The sequence below is a fragment of the Canis lupus genome, chromosome 22 (genome assembly GCF_048164855.1).
Source record: "Canis lupus baileyi chromosome 22, mCanLup2.hap1, whole genome shotgun sequence".
Classification (NCBI taxonomy): Eukaryota; Metazoa; Chordata; class Mammalia; order Carnivora; family Canidae; genus Canis; species Canis lupus.
Genome location: NC_132859.1, coordinates 8,250,257 through 8,274,998, shown reverse-complemented (window position 1 = coordinate 8,274,998; position 24,742 = coordinate 8,250,257). Strand labels below are relative to the sequence as shown.

General features: G+C 41.3%; 1 protein-coding gene across 1 annotated transcript in view; it reads right to left on the bottom strand.

The window, feature by feature from the left end:
* WWTR1 (WW domain containing transcription regulator 1) overlaps positions 1–24,742 on the bottom strand; it is a 133,141-nt gene that overhangs the window by 31,827 nt on the left and 76,572 nt on the right. Inside the window, exon 3 of the mRNA XM_072792315.1 lies at positions 21,477–21,613. Coding sequence (XP_072648416.1) covers positions 21,477–21,613 — 137 coding nt within the window. The remainder of the gene's footprint in view (positions 1–21,476; positions 21,614–24,742) is intronic.

Sequence of the window (24,742 nt, the reverse complement as noted above, 5' to 3'; positions counted from 1 at the left end):
AGTTACACACACACACACACACACACAAAGACACACAGCAACACACAAATGCACATGTGTGCATACACACACAACCACAAGGAAACAAAATCTTAAGGGGTTAGGTTCAGCTATGAACCTAGGCCTGGATGGAGCTGGCTCTGAGCAGGTTATGGAAAGAACAACCAGTGTGCCGATGGCTAGAAGCCACACCAAAGCCCTAGAAAGACACAGAAATTACTTTATTCCCTTCAAATCCTTCTCCTCAATTCACATGTGTGTCTGGGGAGGAAAAAGAGGAATGTCTGTGGCTGGTATGCATCTCTCATCTCATTCCCAGCCTCCTTTCTCCTTGGGACACACTCCTCAGCTGAGAGATCACTATACCTGGCACTTAAAGTTGAACCTTTAAAAATACACGGTTCTGTCAACATGTCAGAGGCACAATTCCATTTAAGTGAGCAAGAAGGCCTCTCTAAGCACTCCATGACTTTTTCCACCACCCCACCCCCGGCACCCACTCCCCAACACTGCTTCTGTCTATCAATAATGGAAAAGTGTCACATGTTGCTGTCTATGGTTCATTCGTTGCATAAAAATATAATATCCATGGGTTCACATTCATATAAACAAAAGGCTGAATACATAAATAAATACAGGGAGAAGAGACAAATCTCCTGAATGGAAGAATTTGAAATAATTTAATGTAGATACACTGTCCTCAAGGAGGGAGAGCAAAACTCTCCTTAACAGCGGGTTGTGTATAGTGACCTCCTCCCAGAGAGTACAGTCCTGAATGGGAGGGGTGAACAGTCACTTTAGAGGGAAGAACTCCTGTGTGTCAGCCAGATGATCAAGGTCAACCTCAACAATGATAAATTGTAGCGATAGCTTAACCTTTGATAAAATGTGACAAAAACAGCACTTCCTCCCAAAAGCCCATCATCCCAAGTCTAATCAGAGAAAAACATCAGACAAATTCCAACAGGGGGGAATCCTCAAAATCTCTAAGCAGTACTCCTCAAAACTATCAAGATCATCAAAACAAGGAGTCTAGGAAGCTGTCATGGCCAAGAACAATTTAAGGAGACATGACAAGGAAAGGTAATGAGGTATTCTCTATGGGACTCCAGAACAGAAAAAGACAGTACGTAAAAATGAAGGAAATCCCTGTGTATCGATATTGTTTCATCAATTATAACAAAGGTAGCACACTAATGTAAGATGTTAATAATATGGGAAATTGAGTAAGAGTGCATATGGGAACTCCATCTTCTCAATTTTTCTGTAAATCTGAAATTGTTAAAACAAAACAAATAAACCCTCTGTGTGTATATGTTTGTGTAGTAACCGTATCTTCAATAAATACCACGAACTGTGCAGGACACTGTATCTTCTATACTATCAATTCATTTTTATAGGGTACATAAAAATGGACATGTTTTTATAGGCTATATTAAAAAATGGATAGATATTCCCAAAAAACATGGTCTCTAGTGTGTTCCATGGGAGCAAACAGATACTGGAATAGAATAAAAATATAATGGTAGCTGCTTCCAGAGGTGTCCCATGGTCAAATAAGATTGGGAAATGTTGGGCTAACCAAAGTGAAAAGAATCTATTTTATCGCAGGATTCCTCAGAGCCTTTAAGGCTCTAACAGACAGTGAGACTTTCCAAGGAGGAGATAGAAACTGCAGCACTTCTCAGACTTGGAAGACGAGTGTTCTCCTGAGCAGGAACACTGGGAAATGCTGGTCCACTGCAACTTAGCAGATGTCTTGGCAGTACTGAATTTGAACTGAGTCGAAGACGAATTACTATTTATTAAGCTCTTACTATGCGCTAAGCCCTTTACAATCAACTACGCAGATGTGTAGGGGGACGTGGAGCCAGAGAAAGGAACACAGCAGCCTGCTGAAGAGTGAACAAAGTAGTCTGACTTGCCTAGAGTTACCTACTGCTGTTCAAGATACAAAGGAATGTAAAAATGGAGAAAAACAAAACACAAGGGAAGGCAAGGGTTAGAAAAGCCTGCCAGAGTATCTGCTTTACCTTCTCCATAAGCAAGTGCTGATTTAACAGGAAAGCTTCAAAGTTAGTTTAACGAGAGAGAGGCAGAGACACGGGCAGAGGGAGAAGCAGGCTCCCTGTGCGGAGCCTGATGCGGGACTCGATCCCAGGACCCCAAGATCATGTCCTGAGCCCAAGGCAGACACTTAACCACTGAGCCACCCAGGCATCACCAAAGTTTAACTTTTATGTCAGTTTTCACAGATGGTGAGTAAAACCTTGTTACATTAACCTTACTTCCATATATTCAAAATAACCTATCTTTTAGGGTGTGTGTTTTTTTTAACTTGCTTCTGTGATAAAATCACATTAAATGTTCTGAAGAATCCTTCCAACATCATCCTTTGAGAGTGGGGAAAGCTTCAAAGAGGCTGACTTACTTTGAATTCCTGGTTGCAGTTTCCACAAAACAGGTGAATATGCAACATTCCAATACACACCTTGGGTAATACACTTGATTTGGAATCTAGGAAAAAACTTCCTCAATTTGATGTCTGGGCTAATAAGCTTATATAGATTGCATGAGAAACACCTTCCCGAAACCCAAGTAGCCTCTAAGAGGGGAGCACACGGGCTCCTGAGTCATGACTGTTAGAACTGAAAGCTTGGGGCGCCTGAGTGGCTCAGTCAAAGGTCTGCCTTTGGCTCAGGTCATGATCCCAGGGTCCTGAGATCAAGTCCCATATCGGCGCCCTGCTCAGCAGGGAGCCTGCTTCTCCCTCTACCACTCTCCTTGCTTGTGCGCTCTCTCTCTGTGTCAAGTAAATAAATAAAATCTTAGAAAAAAAAAATCAAAGCTCAGCCATCATTTCATTTTTCCATCCCCATTCTGCAAATGCTAAAAGGGCAACCAGTTGTCCTGGTCTGACAGAGACTGAGGGGTTTCTTGGAACACGGGATATCAGAGTAAAGCCTGGATGGAAGAGTCCCAAGCAGATGGGGTGGTTGGTCACCCTAGGCCTGTGACTGTCACGGCCCCTGGCAGCAGAAACCCCTCACCACCACCACCAAGTTTCCTGCCTCCATCCTAACGTATCCCCTTACAAAGAGAACCAATGTCAGTATGAAGCAGCCATTCGAAATTCAGAACCACAGTCCGGCAGCCCAGACTAGCTCTCAGTGTGTCTGTCCTCCATGGATTACAACTAGCTGACTGTCCTTTTGTACCCACATTACCTAATAATCAGACAGGAAATATTCCTCCTCCACTTACTCTGTAACTTTTTAGGGAGGTCGAGCACTATTTATGACATTGCACTGCATCACTCCTAAGCATGCACTTGGTTAAGTCTGAATGTCAGGAAATCTCTCCTGTTGGAGTCTTGGTTGGGGCCATACATGCTGAAGAGAAGCTCTTTTAACAAATTCTGAACTGGGGCTGCCTGGGTGGCTCAGTTGGTTAAGTGTCTGCCTTTGGCTCAGGTCCTGATCTCAGGGTCCTGAAATGGAGCCCCAAGAAGGGCTGCTTTCTCGGGGGGAGTCTGTTTCTCCCTCTCCCTGTGTCTCTCCTCCCCCTCACGTTTTCTCTCTCCTTCTCAAATAAATAAATAAAATCTTCAAAAAATAAAAGAAACACCGAACTATTCTTTCCTGTGATTTGAACTAATTCTTGTCTTCCTGAGAGCTGGATTTGTGCTCTTTATATAAAAGAGCTGAGAAGGAGCCAAGTGACCCCCTACCCCTCGGAACCAACCCCAATGATATGGATTTCCTTTACAAACACAGAACAAAAATTATTTAGTGCACTTCAGATCTGCCTCTGATGCACAGACACTAAATACTATGCTCAGTTTCAGGCTTTATGGGTCAGAAACTTAGAGTAACCATCATTCCCATAATCTTACAAGTGAAAATTTAATGAATACTCGGTTTTTATGACTATTTTCTCTTAACTTCTAGAACATAGCTCTCTGCTCAACATCCATTTCATTTTGCTCTCTTTTATTATTAGTAGTTTACAAACTCAATTTCCCCACAGTGCTCATTACAGGTGGGGTCATGTATTCACCCTACTTTGTAACACTACCATAGAGGTTCAGGCTGAAAGAGACCAGGGTTCTCAAATCTTTCCTTAGCAGGAGGATCCTTCCCTAGAGTCCATGTATGGCAGGAAGCAGAGGCAATCCTCATACGCAGGGGTTCAGTTCAAAGCAAGCTTAGAGCCTGAGCTGGTGCCAGTGGTAAAGGAGCACTTAAATTGCAGTCCCTTTGATCGTCTTCTCTAAATCCTCTGGTCTTTCTTCCTTTTTTCTCTTAAGATTTTATTTATTTATGAGAGACACAGTGAGAGAGGCAGAGACATAGGCAGAGGGAGAAGCAGGCTCCCTGGAGGGAGCCCAATGCAGGACTCGATCCCAGGACCCAGGATCACAACCTGAGCCACCCAGGCACCCCTGGTCTTGCTTTCACTCTGCTTTTCTTACAGGCATTTCTCAACTCTTGTATGAAAATATTAAACAAATTTTAAAAACCTGAACACACACCACTTTCAGAGTCTGGTTACTAACTAAGCTTAGCTCCTCTTCACATTACCCTAAAATCCTGGCATGGGACCTTGGGACACAGTTTAAAACCAATGACTGCAGCCAATTCACTCATTTTAGAAACGATCCTTGGAAGGATAAATGACTCAGCACAAATCACAGGCACATTCTGTGACAATCGTAGGAAGCCCAAGGGATATACTAGAGTGTCACAGAGGGCATCAGTTGCATTGATCATCAATCGCTGCCCAGAGTTAAATTCAGTGGCAAGGATGTGTTTCCTTTTCCCTATTTCATGAAAAAGCCCGATGCAGACTAGTGTAATTAAATTATTTATTATTACAAAATGATGAAATCAACATGAATCACAGGTTAGGATGATCCCGTTTGTGTAATCTGGTTTTACAGAAAATGGTATGGGGCTTTCTTCTTCAGTTTAAAAAAAAAAAAAAGGCAAATCAGGTAACTTTTTAAAAACTACATTTCCTAATTCAGGAAGGTTTAAACAAGAAGAGGGGCTGGCATCAGGCAATACTAGACTTTCTGGCCACAGCGGCTTTCAGAAAGTAATGATATGCAACCGGACGAAGCCAAAACATACAGGTGTAAATCGTTTCTGACATATGTGCAGACCCAGCCACACCAAGCTTCAAAAATATTTCAGCGTCAAGAGTGTCTGAGTGCAGCTGTGGGTCTTTTCCTCTCTGTTTATGGGCCATACATGGCTTAACTCATGTGAACTGGCCAATGTCAGGTGTCACGCAGCTCTGTCTGATGGAAAACACATGTCTACCGAGGTAGGAAGAAAAACCCAGCCACAGTCCAGCCTTGACTCAGTCACGATACAAAGAAGAGGAAAAAAGGGCTGCAGACACGTCTCTTGCCCTTCTTGTGTCTCTCTTAGCTCCTGCCAACAATGAGCCGCTTGTTTCTCTTATTTCCCAGAAACAGTATTAGCCGTCCAACAAGGTCAGCAAAAAAAAAGAAAGAAAGAAAGAAAGAAAGAAAGAAAGAAAGAAAGAAAGAAAGAAAGAAAGAAAGAAAGAAAGAAAGAAAAGAAAAGAAAAAAGCAACTCTTCACTTCAGGGTGCATTTGGTTCCAAAAATCTGTAAAGTATTAAACCAAGAAGTTGTACTATCCCAACTTCACACGGAGCCTTTTATTCCAATTCTGGGTGAGAATAACCACAAGGCAATTTCTCAGCCGGCGCAGTTGATAAGGACAGAGCTCTGGGGTATGTGTGCATTCAGCCACTTTCCTGGCCTCACTGGGTCAAGCCTTAAAACCACTTCCAGGTGCCTCTATTTGACAGGTGGATCTTAGGTTTTCCAGATACCCCGGCTCCTCTGGTTTTCGACGGCTAACCCAAGCTGCATTAACTTTACAGAAAACCCTGAATTTTTAGGACCAGAAGATGATTTTCCTACTTGCTATCCCATCTACTCATCTACACAGTAAGGTAGTCAAACCAGTGTGCAAGGATCCAGGCAACTCTGCTCTCCTTGGTGTATGTGATGGAAACGCCCGTAACACTGGTTTTTATACTTTCCTAGCACATGTGTTACCTAGAATATATACTTTGTTGACATTTAAAAGATTGAGACATCATTTTTCATCATTATAATACATCCAGAACAAGCCACATGTAATATGTCTAGAACAAATCGGGTTGCTGATTTCTTCTGGATCCTTCTGCTGTAAAGAAATCCTATTTCTTCCACCTAAAGCAGGACCAGCATATGCTACTCAGATTCCATCTGATTTATGGGATGTCACAAGATTTATCAAAAGTGGCCCGTGACAGGAAGCACATCTATGAACACAGCTAGTGAACGCAGGCAAATAACTTGGAAAAAAAGGAAATTGGGCGCTTCACTGTTCTCCACAAAATTATCTTTGTGTCTTTGAATTTAATTCAATGGCCTGGCAATAGCAAAACCAAAACTGTTTTATTATCTTCAGACAATAGGTGCACTTTTATCCTAGCAGGAAATGGAAACTCTGATTCATGCATTTATTTTCATTAGTCAGGAGAGAGTTTATTGTAGCTTTTTATTGGTTCGCTTTCCTGAATGATTTTAAAACTACTCCAGGTGCGAAGTGTGGCAACCCAAGCAAAATAACAGAAAAGGAATCTACAGCTGTGTTCCACGAGAGGCAGAGAAAAAGTTGTCAGTGTGGAAGGCTAATTTTTCATCTGTTTTCTTTCTGTAATGTACCGTTTTAGTAAACATCTTTATTATTTAAAGAGCTCATACAACAGTCACTCCAAGAAATAGTGAAAGAACAATTATGAAATAGAACAAGCAATTAGAAATCAAACATTGAAAAATTATCAACCTCACAAGGAATCATAGAAATACAAATGAAAATAAGAGCCATTTTTCAGCAATCAGATTAGCAAAAATAATGTGAGGCGGGTGGGTTATTTGCATCAGGCCAGGACTACTCAGTGGAAAAAACAAACAAACAAACAAACAAAAAAGAATTTAACCAGGGGTAGCAGGATTAGGCAATCTGGTAAAAATTTTATGTCAAATTTTGGGAATACATGCAAATTTTGAGGACTGTACCCCTAGATCTTATAGAATTTCTAGTGACCCCCCCCCAAAAAAAATAATTACCTTTGAAATGAAAGAGTGACAAAGAATTAGTAATGGTAGTGTTTGGATATTAGGACAAGAGTTGACGTTTTCTCTCCAGTGTTCTACAGTTCATTTAATTATTTACCCACCAAATATCTGCTGAGCCCCAGCCAGGTACAAGGCACTATTTCAAGGTGCTAGAGGGAACAAGATGGAAAGGTCCTGGCCCTCTGAGAGGTTAGTCTAGTAGGAAGACAGATGATAAGGGCTTTGTACAAACAAATGTGGAACTATATTAGGCACAGAAGTTAAGGAAGGCCTCTATGAGGAGGTGATGTATGATCGAAGAAATCTGAATGAAGTGCAGAAATCAGTACTTTCTGATTCCAGGCCGAGGAACAGTAAATATACAATCCTAAGGTGGGAAGTTGCCTGTCCTGTGGGTCTGGAGTACTTGTGCAAAATAGGGTGGCCCACATGGCTGAGGAGCAGAGTAGGAGGGGTGGGGACCAGAGCCCCGGGGCCTCATGGCTGTGGCCAGCACTGCAGTTGACCTCACTCCAGAGTGACAGACATCTCTTTTTGGCTCACTGCTCAGACTAATGGGAAACCACCAGAAAATAAAAAATTCTGAAGAAATTCAGACAGAGAAGTTGTGGGGGTACCCTCCCTGAGATTAATGTCTCTGGGCTATTGTCTCTCGGCCCTGTGAGGTGTTCAGGACTACCTTTGAGGAAGAAGAGAATAAGCTTTAGAGGGGGGAGATGGTCAGGGGAGCTAGAAACCAGAGCAGCTCTGCTTTTAAAAACTTACAAGAGGAGATTCTGATCCCGGGCAAAACAAAATAAGACCTGTATCTCTAAGTTTTATTTGGGAGGGCAGGCCAAGGGGGTTTTGTTCTTAAAAACAAATATAAATAAAACACAGCAACAACAAACAGAGCTACAACTCTGGATTTTCCTAAGTTTATCCTGAATCAAACTGGGTCTGGGGTGTACCCTTGTTTTGGTCTTCAGGTATTCCTGACTGGTGCTGAGATCATGCCATGACCCAGGAAAGTCTCCAAGACTCTTGGTGTTCACTGTTGTGAGTTTTGAACACTGCCACCTGGAGCACAGTGTCCAGATCGCTTATGGGGAATTGAAGGGAGAACTCCCTCTTTGGTATCTATATATGGAAAAACTACATTTTTCCTCAACACCAGGTGAGGCTTGACCTCATAAATGCTTTGACTTCCATAAATGAACATGCCTTGCTCTTTGTGAGAGCCCCCAAATCTCAAAACCAAAATGCACAGGCACCTCTAGCAACCACAAAGGGCCTGGGGTATATACATTCTTCTTCCTGGCTTTACTATTTCCTCAGCCATGGTCTCCCTTTACCACAACTTAATTATCTGTATGTATCCTTTCGCATTATGTATTTATTTTGTAAGAGGCAATAACAGGGAATAAATGAATGCAGGCATCAGAGTTTCATTCTAAAACTCTACCTCTGTGCATCAGGGTATACAGACCGTTATTGGTTAATTTAAAAACGTTCCGTGAAGCTAACTGAGCATGCTGGCAGTGACATTTGCTCATCATCCCAAGAAGAAGGGTTCACTTGACCTAAGGCCACACCTTACAGAGACTCAGTGGAACAAAAAGGGTCTCATCATATTGCATTGTCTTTATAGAACATACTCAGTAGAGGAGCCAGTTGACCCAAGCAAACGCTGCTCTTCCCCCATCTTCCACACACACCACCTTAGCCAAGGGGTCAAAGCCAACATCTCCCAGATTGGGACAAACTGACATCATGTGCCTCCTGATAGAGGAGACATTGAGAAGAAGACATCATCACTTCTGTGGCATTCCTGCCAAAAATGTATAACCTAAATCTAAACCATGAGGAAACACCAGACAAATCCAAATTAAAAAAACAATCTACAAAATAACTGGCCTATACTCTTCCAAGATGTCACAATCCAAAAACATGGGGGCCGGGGACGCCCAGGAATCATTCCAGGTGAAAAGAGATTAAATAAACAGGACAACTAAACGCAGTGCATGGTCCGTGATAGATCCTGGACCACAAACCAAAATAGCCAAAAGGAACATTGTGGTGGCAAATGAAGAAATTTGCAAACACGGATGTGGATTAGACAATAATATTTGTCCCAATGTTAAATTTCCTGATCTGGATACCTATACTGTGCTTATGTAAGAACATACCCTTTTAGAAAATAACAGTCTGAAGTATTGAGGGATAAAAGAGCATGCATGAGGTCTCCAACTTAATCTCAAAAGGTTCAGGAAAAAAAATGAAAGGAAAAGATATATGAACATACAGAGAAAGTGAGATAAGCAAATGTGGCAAATCATAAACAATTAACAAAGGCAAATCTGGACAAAGGGTATATGGGAGTTCCTTGTACTGGAAACTCTTCTGTAAGTTTAAGATTATTTGAAAATAAAAGGTAATGTATTAAAAAAAAAAAAAAACAAGAAAAACAAGAAAAACTTCCCTATCCACACCCTAAACTCCCTGGAGACTGAAAAATCTCAGTCTGGCAGGGTCAGGAGAAACTGCGTCACGTATGGGCCATTGTATAGTAACATTTTTATCTTTGAGGAACAACTCTCCCCCCCCCAAATAAACAATGGTTTTGAGAACTGACCAGGGTTGGAAGGGGAGAGAACCCCAGTTGTCATAGGTGCTAAGGATTCTAAGACTTCACACCCACTGTTCCTCCCAGCTCCCCACCCCCACACCAGATCCCAACTGTTACTTAGAAATAACTGAGTGAAGTTTGTCAGAAGGTACCGACTTCCGGTTATAAAATAAATTAGTCATGGGATGTAATGTACAGTTAGCAGTAGTGTATCATATATTTGAACATGGCTATATGAGTACATCTCGACTGTCCTCATCACAAGAAAAAAGAATTTTGTGACTGTGTGGTGACGACGTTAACGATTTACAGTGGTGAGCATTTCGCAACAGGCACCTGTAACAAATCATCACATCCTACCACTGAAACTAATATAACATTATGTCAATTCTATCTCAAGTTTTTGGAAAAGGGGGGAAAATCTCATGTTCAAAAAAAAAAAAAACAAGACAGCTGGGAAGGCAGGATGAGGAATTGCTCTATGGGACTGGTCAGAACAGTCTTACAGAAGAAACATTCTGGACAACCATACCTGACAACAGGACACCAGACTTTAAAGAATTAAGTTTGCTTCGGAGGGGAATCTGAGCCCTAAGAGTTAACTGACTGTACAGCTTGAGGCCCTTGACTTTCCAGAGTTGGAGCTGGAGGAGTTATTCCATGTTGGCCTTCTTGACAGATGAAAAACTGGACAATCGCAAAGGGCAGAGTTGGGTCTGGAGAAGGCACTAGCAAAGGCAGATATGGAAGTATGTCTCAGGAAGAAACGTGTCAGGCCAAAGCCAGGTATTTTAATACAGTTTGGGCCCTGGGACTCCCTCAAATTGCAGGGAAAATGAGTTTTGTGTTTAAAACTAGGGCAGAGACAGAGGAGAAGACCATGCACAAAAGACTGAGACATGCTGTAGACTGGAGAAGTGAGGTCTCCAGTGGAATATCCTTCGACGGCAGCGTCTCAGGCCATAGAGACAGAGCAACTACAGAAGCAAGGAGCTCAGAAGCCTTCCCATTTGTGGCTGCTCTGAGTGTTCATTTTATTAGGATGGGCTGATCCAATTCCACTTGGGGAGCGATTAGAGTTCCATTCTAATTAATTCAGGCATTCCAGCAGTTGACAGAAGTAGAAACGGAATATTTTTCTTGATATTTGAAGTGTGAGCTTTGAAGCAGCTAAATGAAAGTTTTGTGAGCCAGGACAAAGTCACCCACATTAAACAATATTTTTTACTTTATTTTCTTCCAGCCCTGCAAATCTGTAACTCTTGGCAGAACTGAAAACTCACAACTCGATCTTCACTGGTGTCTGAGAAATAGAATACTGGAAAGGAAAAGGACTAAAATAATATGGAATGAAATGCATGACATGTACTGGGAAGCACAATAACTTCAAATGAAACTTCCATTTATGGCTTAGTCAAAAACATATGGATATGCAAGCTGAAAAACAGAGCTGGTTGGGAACACTAGGTGCCTGGTACATACACTTTTTATGACAACCTTAAATCATTTATTGCACAAGAAAGTAGCGCCCCAAACAATCCACCCCCCAACCCCACCCCCTGCAACACACCTGGTGAATCTGCAATTACTTGTTTCGTTTGATAAAAGCAAACCATGTCAAAATTGTACTTCTTAAGGAATTCCTATACTTCACTAACAAACATTCCAAAGAGCCTGGAAGAAAGGAGAAAGCTAAAGGAAGGCTCAAAAATTTACGTACAAGAGTATTGACTGCAACATCATTTATTAACGGTAGAAAAATAGCATCAACCTGTAGGTCTCTCTATAGAAGAACTGGATAAATAAATTACAGTATAGTCCCCTATAGGATATTGTAGGGGGTTTGCAAACAGAAATATGCTCAAGTCCATTCATAAACAATGAGAATCCACTCTGTACCTATCAGAATTATAAAGACTAAAATGTCTAATAATGGACATCACTGGCCAGAGTAGGAGGAAAGGAACGTTTTGATGCACTGTTGGGACTGGTGTTAAATGACATAACCTTTTTGGAGGGCAGTAGAACATCTATTAGAACTTCAAATGCTCATAATTTTTAGATCCAGGAAGTCTACTTCTGCAAAATGACCTTATACGTTAATAGCATAAGGCACGAAGATTTACGTACAGGGATGCATATTGCAGCACTGCTTAATAACTGTACAATCAAAAAGGAATCTAAATATCCAGTATAAGGGACTGTTTAAATAAATTTGGTACATCAATAGAGTGGAATATTACATAATCCTGGCAAAGAATGAATACATCTCTAAGTATGAATTTAGAAAGCTCTCTAGGATATGTTAAGTTTAAAAAAGACATATACACCCAAGCAAGCATATGTATGTAGAGTATTTCTAGAACACTCAGGAAGCCAGTAGCAATGTTTTTGAGGAAGAGGAGAGAAGGGCTGGGGGTCTCGGTGTGAAAGAGACTTACTTCCCATGAATAGTCTTTGGAACTGTTTGAAATTTTTGTCGTGTGTGTGTTACTTTTCCAATAAAAACAGCTAATCAAAAATTATTGTAGACAAATATTAATGGAAATGGAAAGATGCTCATGACATGCTAAATGGAAAAGCTGGCTACAAAAAAAGAATATAGAAGGTTTTCCAACCATTTTTGTTCACATTTATATTGAAAAAAGACATATGAGAAAATGTTAGTGTGGTTTTGATCAGATTACAATGTTATTTTTTTTAATTTTCTCATTTTTTGCTGATCAGCTGTTCTAGAATGACCAAATAGTAATTATATAATATGGGGGGGGGGAGGATTTTTGAATCTTGTTGCCTCAAATATGTTTAGGATCTTATCTTTTCCTGCCTTTTTTTTTTTTTAAACCAAGGAGAGGAGGTGATCTTCCTCTCCTCAGCCCTTAATGGGAAAAGACCATGAAGGCCTTTGTTTTCTTGACTTCTCTTACAGTATTATTTTGCTGACTTCATCACAGAGAATTATTCAGAGTCAAGCATGGTGGAACAGCTGTCCCTGACCACCAGCAACTGCAAAACACCCAGGGAATAAATTTAGACTTCCAGAAAGGAAGAAGAAATCAATCTTCCAGTTGATATGGGGTGGGAGACGTGATGATCACACACAGGCCGGGACACCACCAGGCGCCCCAACAAGGAGATGAAAGAAGAGTGTCCAAATGTCACTCAGCACTTATTAATTTGGAACAAGTGGCCAAAGGACAAACCATCCCAGAATCCCTTCACCTCCAACTAGCTGGATGAAATTCCCTACAACAAGGAAGTTCCTGAGGGCATACTATTGGAAGTCAGCCAGCAGATACTATTAAAACTGTCATAATGATTTCTTAAACTCTCAACAAAGGCCCACAGCTTGGTGAAGAAATTAGAATCCATCGAAAATAAGTAAAGAAGGGAGGTAGTACACACAAAGAAGGGACTTAAGAAAAGCCTGGCCTGGCCTTTACCTCCTTCCCAGGAGGCTCTGCTCCTCTCTGGGGTATGGGGTGCTGGCATTTTTCAGGAGTTTAGGCCTGCAATGGCCTGATTCTCTGGTCAACTCTCAGCAAGCAAAGTTCAAGGTGAGCTTACACACTTACCATGTGAATTTAGACAACATAGTGCAATAACCTGGATCTTAAACCGCAAAGTTTCCCCTTGTTTTTTTGAAGTTTATTTGGTATGACTGGGGTCAAAACTTTCTGGAAAGTGGCCTCAGCGATCATGCACCCAATGTTCACCCGTGCATCAGCACTAACAAGTGCCGAAATGACAAATGCCAATGCCATAATAATAAATGTCTACTTTGGACAAAGAAGCCAGTCAAAAAGCTGGCGAGCACGTTCAGAGTTCTTTTCAGATACCTCAAGTTAAAGAATGGATAGCCTAAGGGAGTTTTTGCCATTGACTATGATGGCTTTCTCAAATCACTGTGCTAAAAAAAAAAAAAACACATAATCTTGCTGCAGCTCCTACACCTGGCTGATGACCAGCGTCAACTGGGCACTTGAAGAAAACACTCATTTCAAGACCCCAACTGACACCATCTGAAACAGGATTTCCTAGAGGTGGGGGCCCAGGCATTATTCCAGCAGCAGCCCAACTCTGTTCTTTAAGGAGCAATCACATGACTGGATCCTGACAATGTACGATGTACGGTTAACAAATGCCCCAAAGGATCTTACCCCATGCTAGATGTGGATCCCCACCGGGAGAAACCTTGATCTTAGAGACTAGAGAATAATTTGTTTGCCACTGGCAAATTCAGTCAACTGCAGAAGTTTGAAGATTCATGGTATTGTCTGGACTGCACATGGGGCCTGCTTCCTTCTTCCCAACACCCCTTCCTCCTCTCCTTCTATAAAAAGCTCAAGACATCAACTGGTTCTCCTTTTTTTTTTTTTTTTTCTTTTAGGAAAAAAGTAAAAGGAGTATAACCACATCACAGAGAAAATAAAGGGAATCACCCCCAGTCAAAAAAGCTTACTATAAATCACTATTAACATTCAAAAATATGTAATTGACTTACTTAACACATTAACTCTACAAAGTGGTGCACCTGTGATACATAATGCACTTGGCTGGGGGCTAGAAATACACAGATGGAGAGCAAAGTCTGTGGGAAAGGAGAAGCTGAAGAGTCTTTTTTTAAAAAACAAAATTATAGTCATAGCACAAATAATTTTTTCTGCTTCATAAAATTAGACTGAAATAATAAAGTTTTCCATATGCCACATAGCCCTTATAACTATTATTTTAATGGTTACAAATATATTTATCATTGTGTTGCATGCATTTACTGGGTGCTTTGTTATAAATAACCCATCTTTGTGTGCACGATTTTCCAAAGTGTTTATTGGGCATAGTACACAGGAATTTGATCTTGGAGAATATTTTCTTAGGAAAATGTGGCATCAACATCTTTCATGGCTCTTAAGACTTCCTATCAAAGAGATTTTCCACCTAAATTTCTAAATTTCACATAATAAAGTCTACAAGCATTTACCACCTCATCTTACTTCATCCAGACAAATGAAAACAGTTGACCATTGAACAATATGGGTTTGAACTGCATGGGTCCAATTAAACACCAATTTTTTTACAGAATAGTGCTGTAAATGTATTTTCTCTTGTGATTTTCTTAACAGTTTCTCTTCTCTAGCTTACTTTTATGGTAAGAATACAGTAATATACATATAACATACAACATATGTGTTAGTTGACTGTATTAACAGTAAGGCTTTGGGTCAAGAGTAGGCTATTAGTTAAGTTTTTGGGGAATCAAAGTTATGTGTGGCTTTTTGATGGTGCAGGGGTCTGTTCCCCAACCCCTTGCGTTTTTCAAGAGTTAACTGTTCAGATCTGGATAAGAGATTCATCTACATTAAGATAAATGGAATATACACATGGAAACCCCAAATTAATTTCTTTATATACTATTACATCTCACTTTATTGCATGAGAGGAATTGAATCAGTTGATTTAATGTTTTTAGCTCCCATTTCATAGATCTTTAGAAGCCTTCAAAGAAAAAAAAAAAAACTGCAATGAATCTCTTTTTGGAAATTCCAAAGAACAGTCTTCAATGATGTTGCTTAGATAGAGTGAATTTTGACAACGATAGCTTCCTGCAAATCCAAGATGAAAATAATGATTTCTACAGTATTTAGAAAACTGTTTCTCCTTTTCCTAACCAAGGGGAGAAAAAAAGGCTTTTTAACCAGAACCCCCTCCCTTTTTCCCCGTGCCTACCAGTCTTCCTTCCCTGCCATATCCACCCACTTTCTATCACCACATTCCTACCAACATCCTGTCACTCAACCCCCCCTCCTGTAAAGTTGTGACGCTTTTTCAGTTTGTGTGTGTGTGTGTGTGTGCTTAAGCAGCTCATGCTAATTTATGCTGCAGAAACACAAAGTTCAAAAAGTAGAGAGAATATCTGAGCTGGAAAATTCCCAGTAGCTAGATGTGTCTGCCACAAACTCACCACATAAATTGGATTAGGAAAAAAAAAAAAAAAAAAAAAACATTGGAAAAAGAATTTTAAAAAATAGCCTACGTATAAATCTGGCTTTTAGCAAACCTTAGCATCTGTGCTTTAAGCAACACTGGGTTGCAGCGTCCCTTAGCTATTTTATTCGCTTTTGATAAAATGTTTTTAAGTGCTTTGTGCACTTCCTAGAGGGAATAAGCCAACTTACCAAACTGAGCACAGACAAGATTTTCCATCTTGTCTTGAAAAGCACGCCCTGCAAAAAAGAAAAACACACACACACACACACATGTGTTTATAATTTGAAGTACAGATTAACACAGACCTGGAGGACTTAGACTCTGGCCTGGTGGACGGCACATCTTCAAAGGAGAAAGTGTGCGTGCGTGTGTGTGTGTGTGTGTGTGTGTGATATTTTTAAAATTCCTATAGCATTAAAAATACTCTCTGGCTGCACTTTACCAAAAGTTTCTGAACCTGCTAGGGCTGGCAGTCTGGTGAGGTTGTTATACAGGCTTTATTTTTCCTGTTCTGTCTGGGAGGATACTGGCACCCCAGGTGGGGGCCTCAATCCAACAAAGAGGTCTGTTAATGTGTGACAGGAGCCCAGCACACCATGGTTTATGATCACTAGGATTATCACCAAAAGGGCAAAATTGCATGTCACTTTCTCTTGGCAATAACATTTTAAAACGCGGGGATATTTTAAGTTGCTGCATGATTTCAGTATTTGTGTGCTGAGAAACGGGAAAACCTTGCCACCGGCACACTTGCTGGGGCGGAAATGTCCTTCACGTGGAACTTGAGTGTGCCTGCTTGTCACAGACGCCCTGTTAATAATCTGATGGGGAAAGAGCCGGGTCGGAGCACGTGCCTCTTCATCATCTCCTCCCGACTGCTGTCTGTCTGTCCTCTGCAAACGTATTTTTGCAATATAGAAGCAAAAGTGCCCAAACGGATACAAGTTATAGGAAGCACGTCTATCTGAGACTGCACACCGCAAGCTCTTCACACCCCCCGCCCCCAAAGGACACAGGGGCCAGAAAAGTGAGGAAAAAAATCAGGCTACCAGGTGGGGATCCTGAGGCCCTGGGATAGAATCCCGTACCAGGCTCCCCTGCAGGGAGCCTGTGTCTCCTTCTGCCTATGTCTCTGCCTCTCTGTGTGTCTCAAAAATCTTTAAAAAAAAATAAAAAATAAACTAAAAATTTAAAAAAAGCTTTGGTGGCTTTCTATAGGCCAAGTACCTAAGTACCCAAGGCAATGTTTGGGAGATAGGCATCACAGCAGCTGGGTATGTTTGCTGTCATTATCACCACTTTACAAAGAAGGCAAAGGAGACCAAGAAAGGGTGATAACAAACAAAACTAGTCAATGTCTAACCCAAGAGAAACTCAACTCTGACCCCAAACTCTTCCCATCAACCACTATACAAAAAGGCGCCCCGCCTCTACCCTACCCTCACTTCCCTAACACCCTAACTGATTTCCTTAACAGGCCTTATTCCCACCCACCCCCCCCACCACAAGCTCATTGTCCTATATATTAGAATAAGGCCTGCGCAGAATCCTTTTTTTTTTCCTGTTTGTTTAATTTTTTCCCCCTTCAAAAAAATTCAGTCAAGTGTTAATACTGGTTAATGAGACCAGCGAGCCAATTCAAAGATACGAGGTCCTACCTGGTTTGTATTATGAAACAAACAAAAAGGTTCATGTTATGGGGAAAAAAAAAATCAACTTTCACACGTACATTTTCCCCCTTCACTGTTACATAAAAGCAAGGGCTCTAAGCAAGTTGTCGGCCCCAAGCTTCCACCCAGAGATCATCTCCCCTCAACTCCTGAAGCTCTCCAATGTCTCCTTTCTTCTTCCATTCACTGGGCATTTCTGGGGATTGAGACACTAAGGTCACCAATCTGCTCAAACAGAATCAAGTAGGACAAAACCTGACAGAAAATCTGATTTCGCAAACACAAAAACAAAAATTTCAGTTAAAAACTAGACCAAGCCAGAGATGGGTCTTTGAAATAAATTTTGAAAGGGACAGAGGGGTAGGCGCCTGGGTGACTCAATGGTTGAGCATCTGCCTTCGGCTCAGGTCATGATTGATCCTGGGGTCCTGGGATCAAGTCCCACATCGGGCTTCCTGCAGGGAGCCCGCTTCTCCCTCTGCTTGTGTCGCTGCCTCTCTCTCTGTGTGTCTCCCATGAATAAATATTTTTTTAAAAAACCCAACAATCTTTTTTTTGCATTCTTCCCCTGCAGAGTCTATTTCATTTTTTTTTTTTGCATTCTTCCCCTGCAGAGTCTATTTCATTTTACAAGTTAGTTGAGTTTAGAGATACAAACGGATCTGCAGTCCTACATAGATGGTTTTTCACTGGATGCTGATGCAGCCCGACAAAAGTTTACTCCACTTTACAAGTCACTCGCTTCGGGACACCTTTAAGTGACAGGTCTCTTCTCTGCCAATTAAAATATGATTTAACTTGCAAGCTGGATTTCAGGAATAGACGCACTGAAAAAATCAGATATTCACGGAGAAGCTTCTCCTGGGGGGAGGGGAACGCACTGAAACATTTCCACCAGAGGGCACTATATTCATTGAAAGTAATAAACATTGTTCCTAATTTAAAGAGCTTTGCCCTCTAACCCGCCCCAAAAACTTTTTTTTTTCCTTAAGAGCGTTTATGATGAACAATGAAATTATCTTCAAATATAACATGGAATTAAATATAAAACTTTTCTCCCCACTAAGAATAATGTTAATAGTAAGAATAAAACAATGACAGCTTGCTATGTTCCAGGCATCAGATCTACGTACTTGACATAGATAAACTCACATAATCTCTTCGTGCTATAATAATAATCTTCATTTTACATATAGGGAAACTAAGGCAAAATTAGTTTATTATTAATTAACAGAGTCATCAAGCTAAGTAATGGGCAAAGCCAGGTTTCAAATTCTGACAGTCTGATTCCCAAAATCCATGAACCCAATCTAGTAAAACACAGAATCCCAATAAGAGGATTTATTTCTGAATGTAGTGATATCATAGATTATATCACGGCCCTATAAATATAGAAAATTAACCTATAAAAGGTACTAATTTTGATCATCTTGTAATACTATTATTAGTCGTATTTTGACATTTTCACACGTACATAAATACCTCCTTGTGAAGGAGACATATCACTTAAGTTCACTTAGTTGTTAGCTACAGCCAATGAAAATACCAAAATTCAGATTTAAGTAGAAGGATCTGCTCTTCATGCTTTTAAAAATTGATAATAACGCGATGAGATGAGCACCGGGTGTTGTACTTTATTTATGTCGGCAAATTGAATTTAACGAAACAAGAAAAAAAGGATATGCAATTTAAACTGACCTTCCAAGTATGTACTGATGTATCTAAGCAAATAAAACAAAATTGAAAAATAATTGATAATAAATAGTATACACTATGGAGAGAGCTATAGATTGAAATAACATATTCTGAATAAATCACTTATTATGAGGACCACACTGTGACCCTCTAAATCATCCCCAGTCTTTGGCGGTATTGGCATTCCCTGTTACATGTCTATCCTTGGGATACATCTGTGATTCGCCATAGGCTAGCAACACATGTTGTGATGGACAAATATTCAAATACTGTGAGGGGGAAAACCGGAAATGTGTTGAGAAATTTACTGCTTCAACTGATTTGAAATCTGGAAAGTAAGGTATTTTAACTCAGCAATAGGTAAACATGTTTCTAACATTCAGATCACAGTTTCTTTAGATGTCCTTTACCGGCAATGGTGCTTTTGCAGGGAGGGAGGTGGAGCACAAGTGCAGACGGATTCACAAATGCCTTCAATGCTGAGTTTCAAGCATTCAAGTTTCCTTTTAATTTAATTACTCCACTTTGTACTTATTGCACAATTTTTAAAAATGAAGGCAAACACATAAAACAGCATAAACAAGGATATTCATTCCAGTATTGTGTGTACTAGCAACACACTAGTCACAACCTAGATATCCGTCAGATGGGGTCCGCCAGTTAAATACGCTAATTATGGCATATCATTATGTTGAGGCTATGAGGAAATCTTTTAAAAGAATAAAGCAGCTCTGTGTGTACAGATATTACAGCAGACAAGGCGAGGGACAGAACAGTAGGTAGAGTGTGCTAGCACTCATGTGAAAAAACACAAATCCATGACCAGAACGCACTAGAGGACTCCAGGAATGGGGATCCGAGAAAGACTTACCTTTTGAACAATGCTTTGAAAAAGTGTTTTAATTTTTTTAACCGAGTCCATGAAAGACTTTTTTCCCCCAATTATAATGAATTATAAAATTAAAGTTAATACTTTAATAATCAACCTTTAGAATTGTTGATGAAAATTAAATGGCTAAAAGAAACCTCGAAACTAGTCTAATGCTACCTAATTTGTGGTTTCTTTACTACACTTGCAACTGTTTTCTATTTGAGCTCTTATATATTTGGGACAAATGAGTCATGGGAAGTTTTGGTTTACCACTGCTGGTAGAAGCATTGGTACCATTTTCCTTGATCTGCCTCTTAGATATGAGACACCACAGAAGTTACTCCAAGTCGTTTGCTTTTGGATATATTTTACATCTGCAAGCTTTAAAATGGCAGATCCAGACTTCCTGGAAGAACAGACAATATATTTACTTGAGGCTGACTCGGGTTTACTTGAGTTCATACTCACTTTGGCTAAGTCACAGTATGAGGGAAGGTGTCTGGGAATAATGCTTCCATTTTTATCCTGTTCATTCCTGAAAAATCCAACAGGAGATTCTTTTCACTCTAAAATTAACTATTCTGTGTATAAAGCAGTATCTGGATATCTGATCTTAAATGGAAATGTTATCTGAAAGTTTATCCTTTATAAAACTTTAAAAGTACCCTTTCTTCTTAGCCTTTGTGTGTGTGTCTGGACTGACAACAGAGGCTGATTAGTAACGTCGCGGCAGCGTATTAATTCACATCTGATTTCTTTAGTGGGCAGAGTTTTAGTTCCTCTTTAGTAAAGGCAATGAGCAGAAAATAATCTCTTCTCAATTCTAAAATCACATTTAAACATTCTCAGTGAGGTGAAGAGTGAATGAACTACAGTGTCCTGAGGTAGGCATCTCGAGAAGCCTCCCACAGATTAGGTAAAGGCTGAATGCCTTCTAAACCAGGGCAGGCTCCGTTCAAACTCCAAACGCAAGCTGTGTGACCTTAAAAAATCTTCCTACTCCATAAAATGGGAATGCTATCATTTCTTGTAGGGTTGTGGTGAGTTGAATGAGATAAGGCATGAAAGCACCCAGCCTGGTGTCAGTCGCACATGATGCAAAATAATCGTAATAAAAGAAGGAAGGAATGGGATGAGAGGTCAGAATTGCACCTCTGCAAGTCTTCAGGACTAAATTCACAGAATCGGGGATAGACTGGATGAAAGGAGTGATTTTTTAAAAAGTTATTTTTTTAAAAAACTCCAATTGAGGCAATTGAAGGAGACATGGAAACTGTAGGGTGAACCCAGGTAGCAATACCATGACCAGGTAGCAAAGGCGCCAAGAAAAAAAGGCAAAGGTGACAGAAGGGTAATGCGCCCAAGAACCATCTGGATGCATAAGCAGACACCGAGACAGCCAGAGCTGCTTCCGAGCTCCAGAGCCCCTTGGCTAAATACTTGTTCATTCAGTCCAACTGGAAGCTTTGGGCTTACCGAGATTCGGCTGCGACACGGCCATGGACCTCTGGGATGCTGGGGTGGAAGTGGCAGCAGGGTGGAGGTTCATAGGATTCAGGGACTGATTCATCGCCTTCCTAGGGTCTTGCCATGTGGTGATTTTTTCTATGTGACTAAAAGAAGGAAAACAATTATCTTTTTAATTGTCAGCGTGATTATCATTATCACCATCACCAATAACAGCGCAAGAGTTAAATGACACTGGCTCTTCTTCCTTAGGACCTGCTGACAAAGGGCTGACACATTGTGTTTCTTTCCACCCAAGGTCACACTTGCCCACATAGCCCTCCATTCAAGGGCCCCAGCAGGGACTCTCTGAATACCACCCAGGACTTAGCTGTCCCAGCCTCCCCAAAAAACCCTCTTAAAGGTTTTCTGCGTCACCAGTGTATCTCCTCCCGGACAAAGAGTCTTTGCTTCCCAGCTCCTCAGGTGCTTCCCCACCATGCAGTCACTGGGATGCCATGGTGTGAACTCCTCCCCCAAAGCAGGACTGAGCTCTCCTGCACCACCAGCCCTCCCACACTCCCAGGCTCACATAATTGACATAATGAGGACACCTCTGCCGATCTCAGCCAAAGACAGAGCTCTTGACACCAACCTCGTAAACATGACATTACTGAGCTCTTACTAAGAGCAAGGAAGGCCCTGTGAGGGTCACACAGGTAAGACATGAAACCCTCAAGAAGCTTACGTTCCACCCAACAAGGTAACAACCGTGTAGCTAGAGGACAGAGTAGCAGGAAGATAGGCAAGCGCCAGATATGTGGAGAAACCCAAATGTCAAGGCATGAAGGTTTCTGCAGGGAAAAACATGATTAAACTTTCGCTACACACAACTTCCAGGATTTGTCACTGTGACTTCATCTCAGAGAAACTGGCACAATATAAGCTTCTGCCCAGAGTTTCCGTATGTCCTTAGAAAGATGGGCAGGACCTCCAGCTTTGTCTTCCTCCTCCCAACCACATCATAAATCATTCCTGGTGCCTTCTATACCCATGCCATCAACTCCTTTCTGAGATTTTATTATATTTTTCTTTTAAAGATGAGCATGTTCATCTGGTGCCATAACTTTGTTTTATGAACTGTTATCGGAGTTCTTCCTAGATTTCTATACAACAAACCCTGATAACGAAATTGAATGCTGTCAGCCTTTTGTTCGAGGCCTTGCAACTAGGTTTGCCTCTCTCAAAGCAACTGTGGCTGTCAACCTCCACACTTAAGAGACCCTCCGAGGTCCACCTGAAAAGGACCTTCCTTTAGGTTAACCACACCTTAATTTTGAATAACAATAGCTTCCTTTGAATCCTTGTTAGCATAGCAAAACACTATTACAATCATTAAATTTAATCCTAAATCAGTGCAATTCCTCCCCGCCCCCAATGGAATTGTATTTGTCTTTTCTTCTGCATCTGTTTCCTCGCATTTGAATACTGCCACTGCTAAACTTCAGATTTCTTTATCCTATACAGCAAGTTATTGCCATAGAGAACTGCCTTGAGTGAAAACTTGGATGTTTTCCCAAGAAGGCCTTTAAATGAGTGTAGTTATAAATAAATAAATAAATAAATAAATAAATAAATAAATAAATAAATAAATAAATAAATAAATGTGATTTAAAAAAAAAGTCAGGCTTGGTAAAGGAAGCATAATTAAGTTTAACTGTTGAGTTTCCATACTGTAAAAACATCAAGTCTTCAAAACATAATCAAAAATGAACTGGGAGGAATAAAAATGTTAAAACCAGGACTGTCTTGTTAAGAATAACCCAAAAAGATGGGGAAAGACAACTAAAGAGATGAGAAACACTTGACTCAAGCACAAAGAGATGAAAGAGAAAGAAACAATGGTCTTAGTTACACCTTCAGTTTAACAATCAAATTCTGTTGAAAGCTTCCATAAAACCGTTTTTTGTCAACTTCTGGTCAAGTGGAAACTCATCACCAACCTCAGGGGCTTTGTCAAAGCCCTTCAAAGTGAGGAACCAATTGATGAGGATGTCAGAGTTAAGTAAACTCCCTTTAGCAAAGTAATTAGAGCTAAGAAACCCTTTGACCAAGCATTCCTTCAGGTGCCACATGATGAAAACATGTTTTCCAAGGTAGGGACGTCCTGCGTACTTTCCACAACGGTACCAGAAGGAAAGGAATCTTTCTCTCTTTCCTGAACCTTCCTTAGATGCTCTGATACTGAGGATCTCGATGCTGCACCAGAGGCAGCAGGGGCACAGGCAGGGTGAGAGAGAGTTGATGCACATCGTGTGGTGGAAGGCATCTAAGGTCACTGCTGTGGTCACACATGCAGCTACGGGTTGGTGGTAGGAAGGACTCAGGAGCCGGAATGATGTGTTCCCAAAAGCTGGTCCCCACTCTCCTCTCCCATTCTGAACCAGTGGGTTGTTTGAATCTGGGGAGAGTAAAAAGGCCCGCACCCCCAAGTGGTAAATGAGCCCAGCTTGCCTAAGGACTGTCGCCACAGCTGGCCAGCCTCCATCCCCTGGAACAGAGCGCTGGGACTTTCTGGGAGGACACTCGGGGCCCCATCCCAGAGAGGTCTGACCCCAAAGAGGTGCGACTCAGCCGTGGCTTCCAAGTCCAAGAGCTCCCCCAGGACCGTGGGAGCCTCCTCGGCCCACCCTTCAAACCCCATTCCCAGCCAACGCTTTTACAGGAGTTCTGTTCCCAGCAGATCTGTTAATTAAAAGTGTCATTCACGGTATTCCCCAAAGACTAGAGTACAAGAGGGAGCCTCAAGTGAGCAGTTCTCATTGCTCGGAAACAGCCCTGAGAAGAAAGCCACTCGAATTCCCAGCCTCTTGCAGGCCCACCAGTCGCCCCCACACCAGCTCTGCCCTAAAGCTCGGCTTCTGTGATGTCCAGGGTGGCTCCCAGTCCAAAAGCAAAAGCAAGGCCTTTGCTCACAAGAAAAGATCGCTGATGATTTGATCTGAAAGCTACATTCTGCTGTTGTTCAAATCATTTAGCTCCTGTCACCCCATTCCCGAATGCAGGCTAAGCCACCGGCCCTTTCACACTGCTGTCTCATCTCCGCTCCCTCTGAGTTACTGACTCATTTCCTTTCTCGGATTTCTCAGTGTAACCTTACTGTCTGCCAGGACCCGCAGTTGAGCTGGATTAATCCCCACTTCCCTGCTACTCCCACCTCTTTCCTGATTTCACTCCCTTGCTGCCGAGTCTTACTTCGACCAAATGTCTCTGCTGTTTTTCAAAGCCTAATCTCT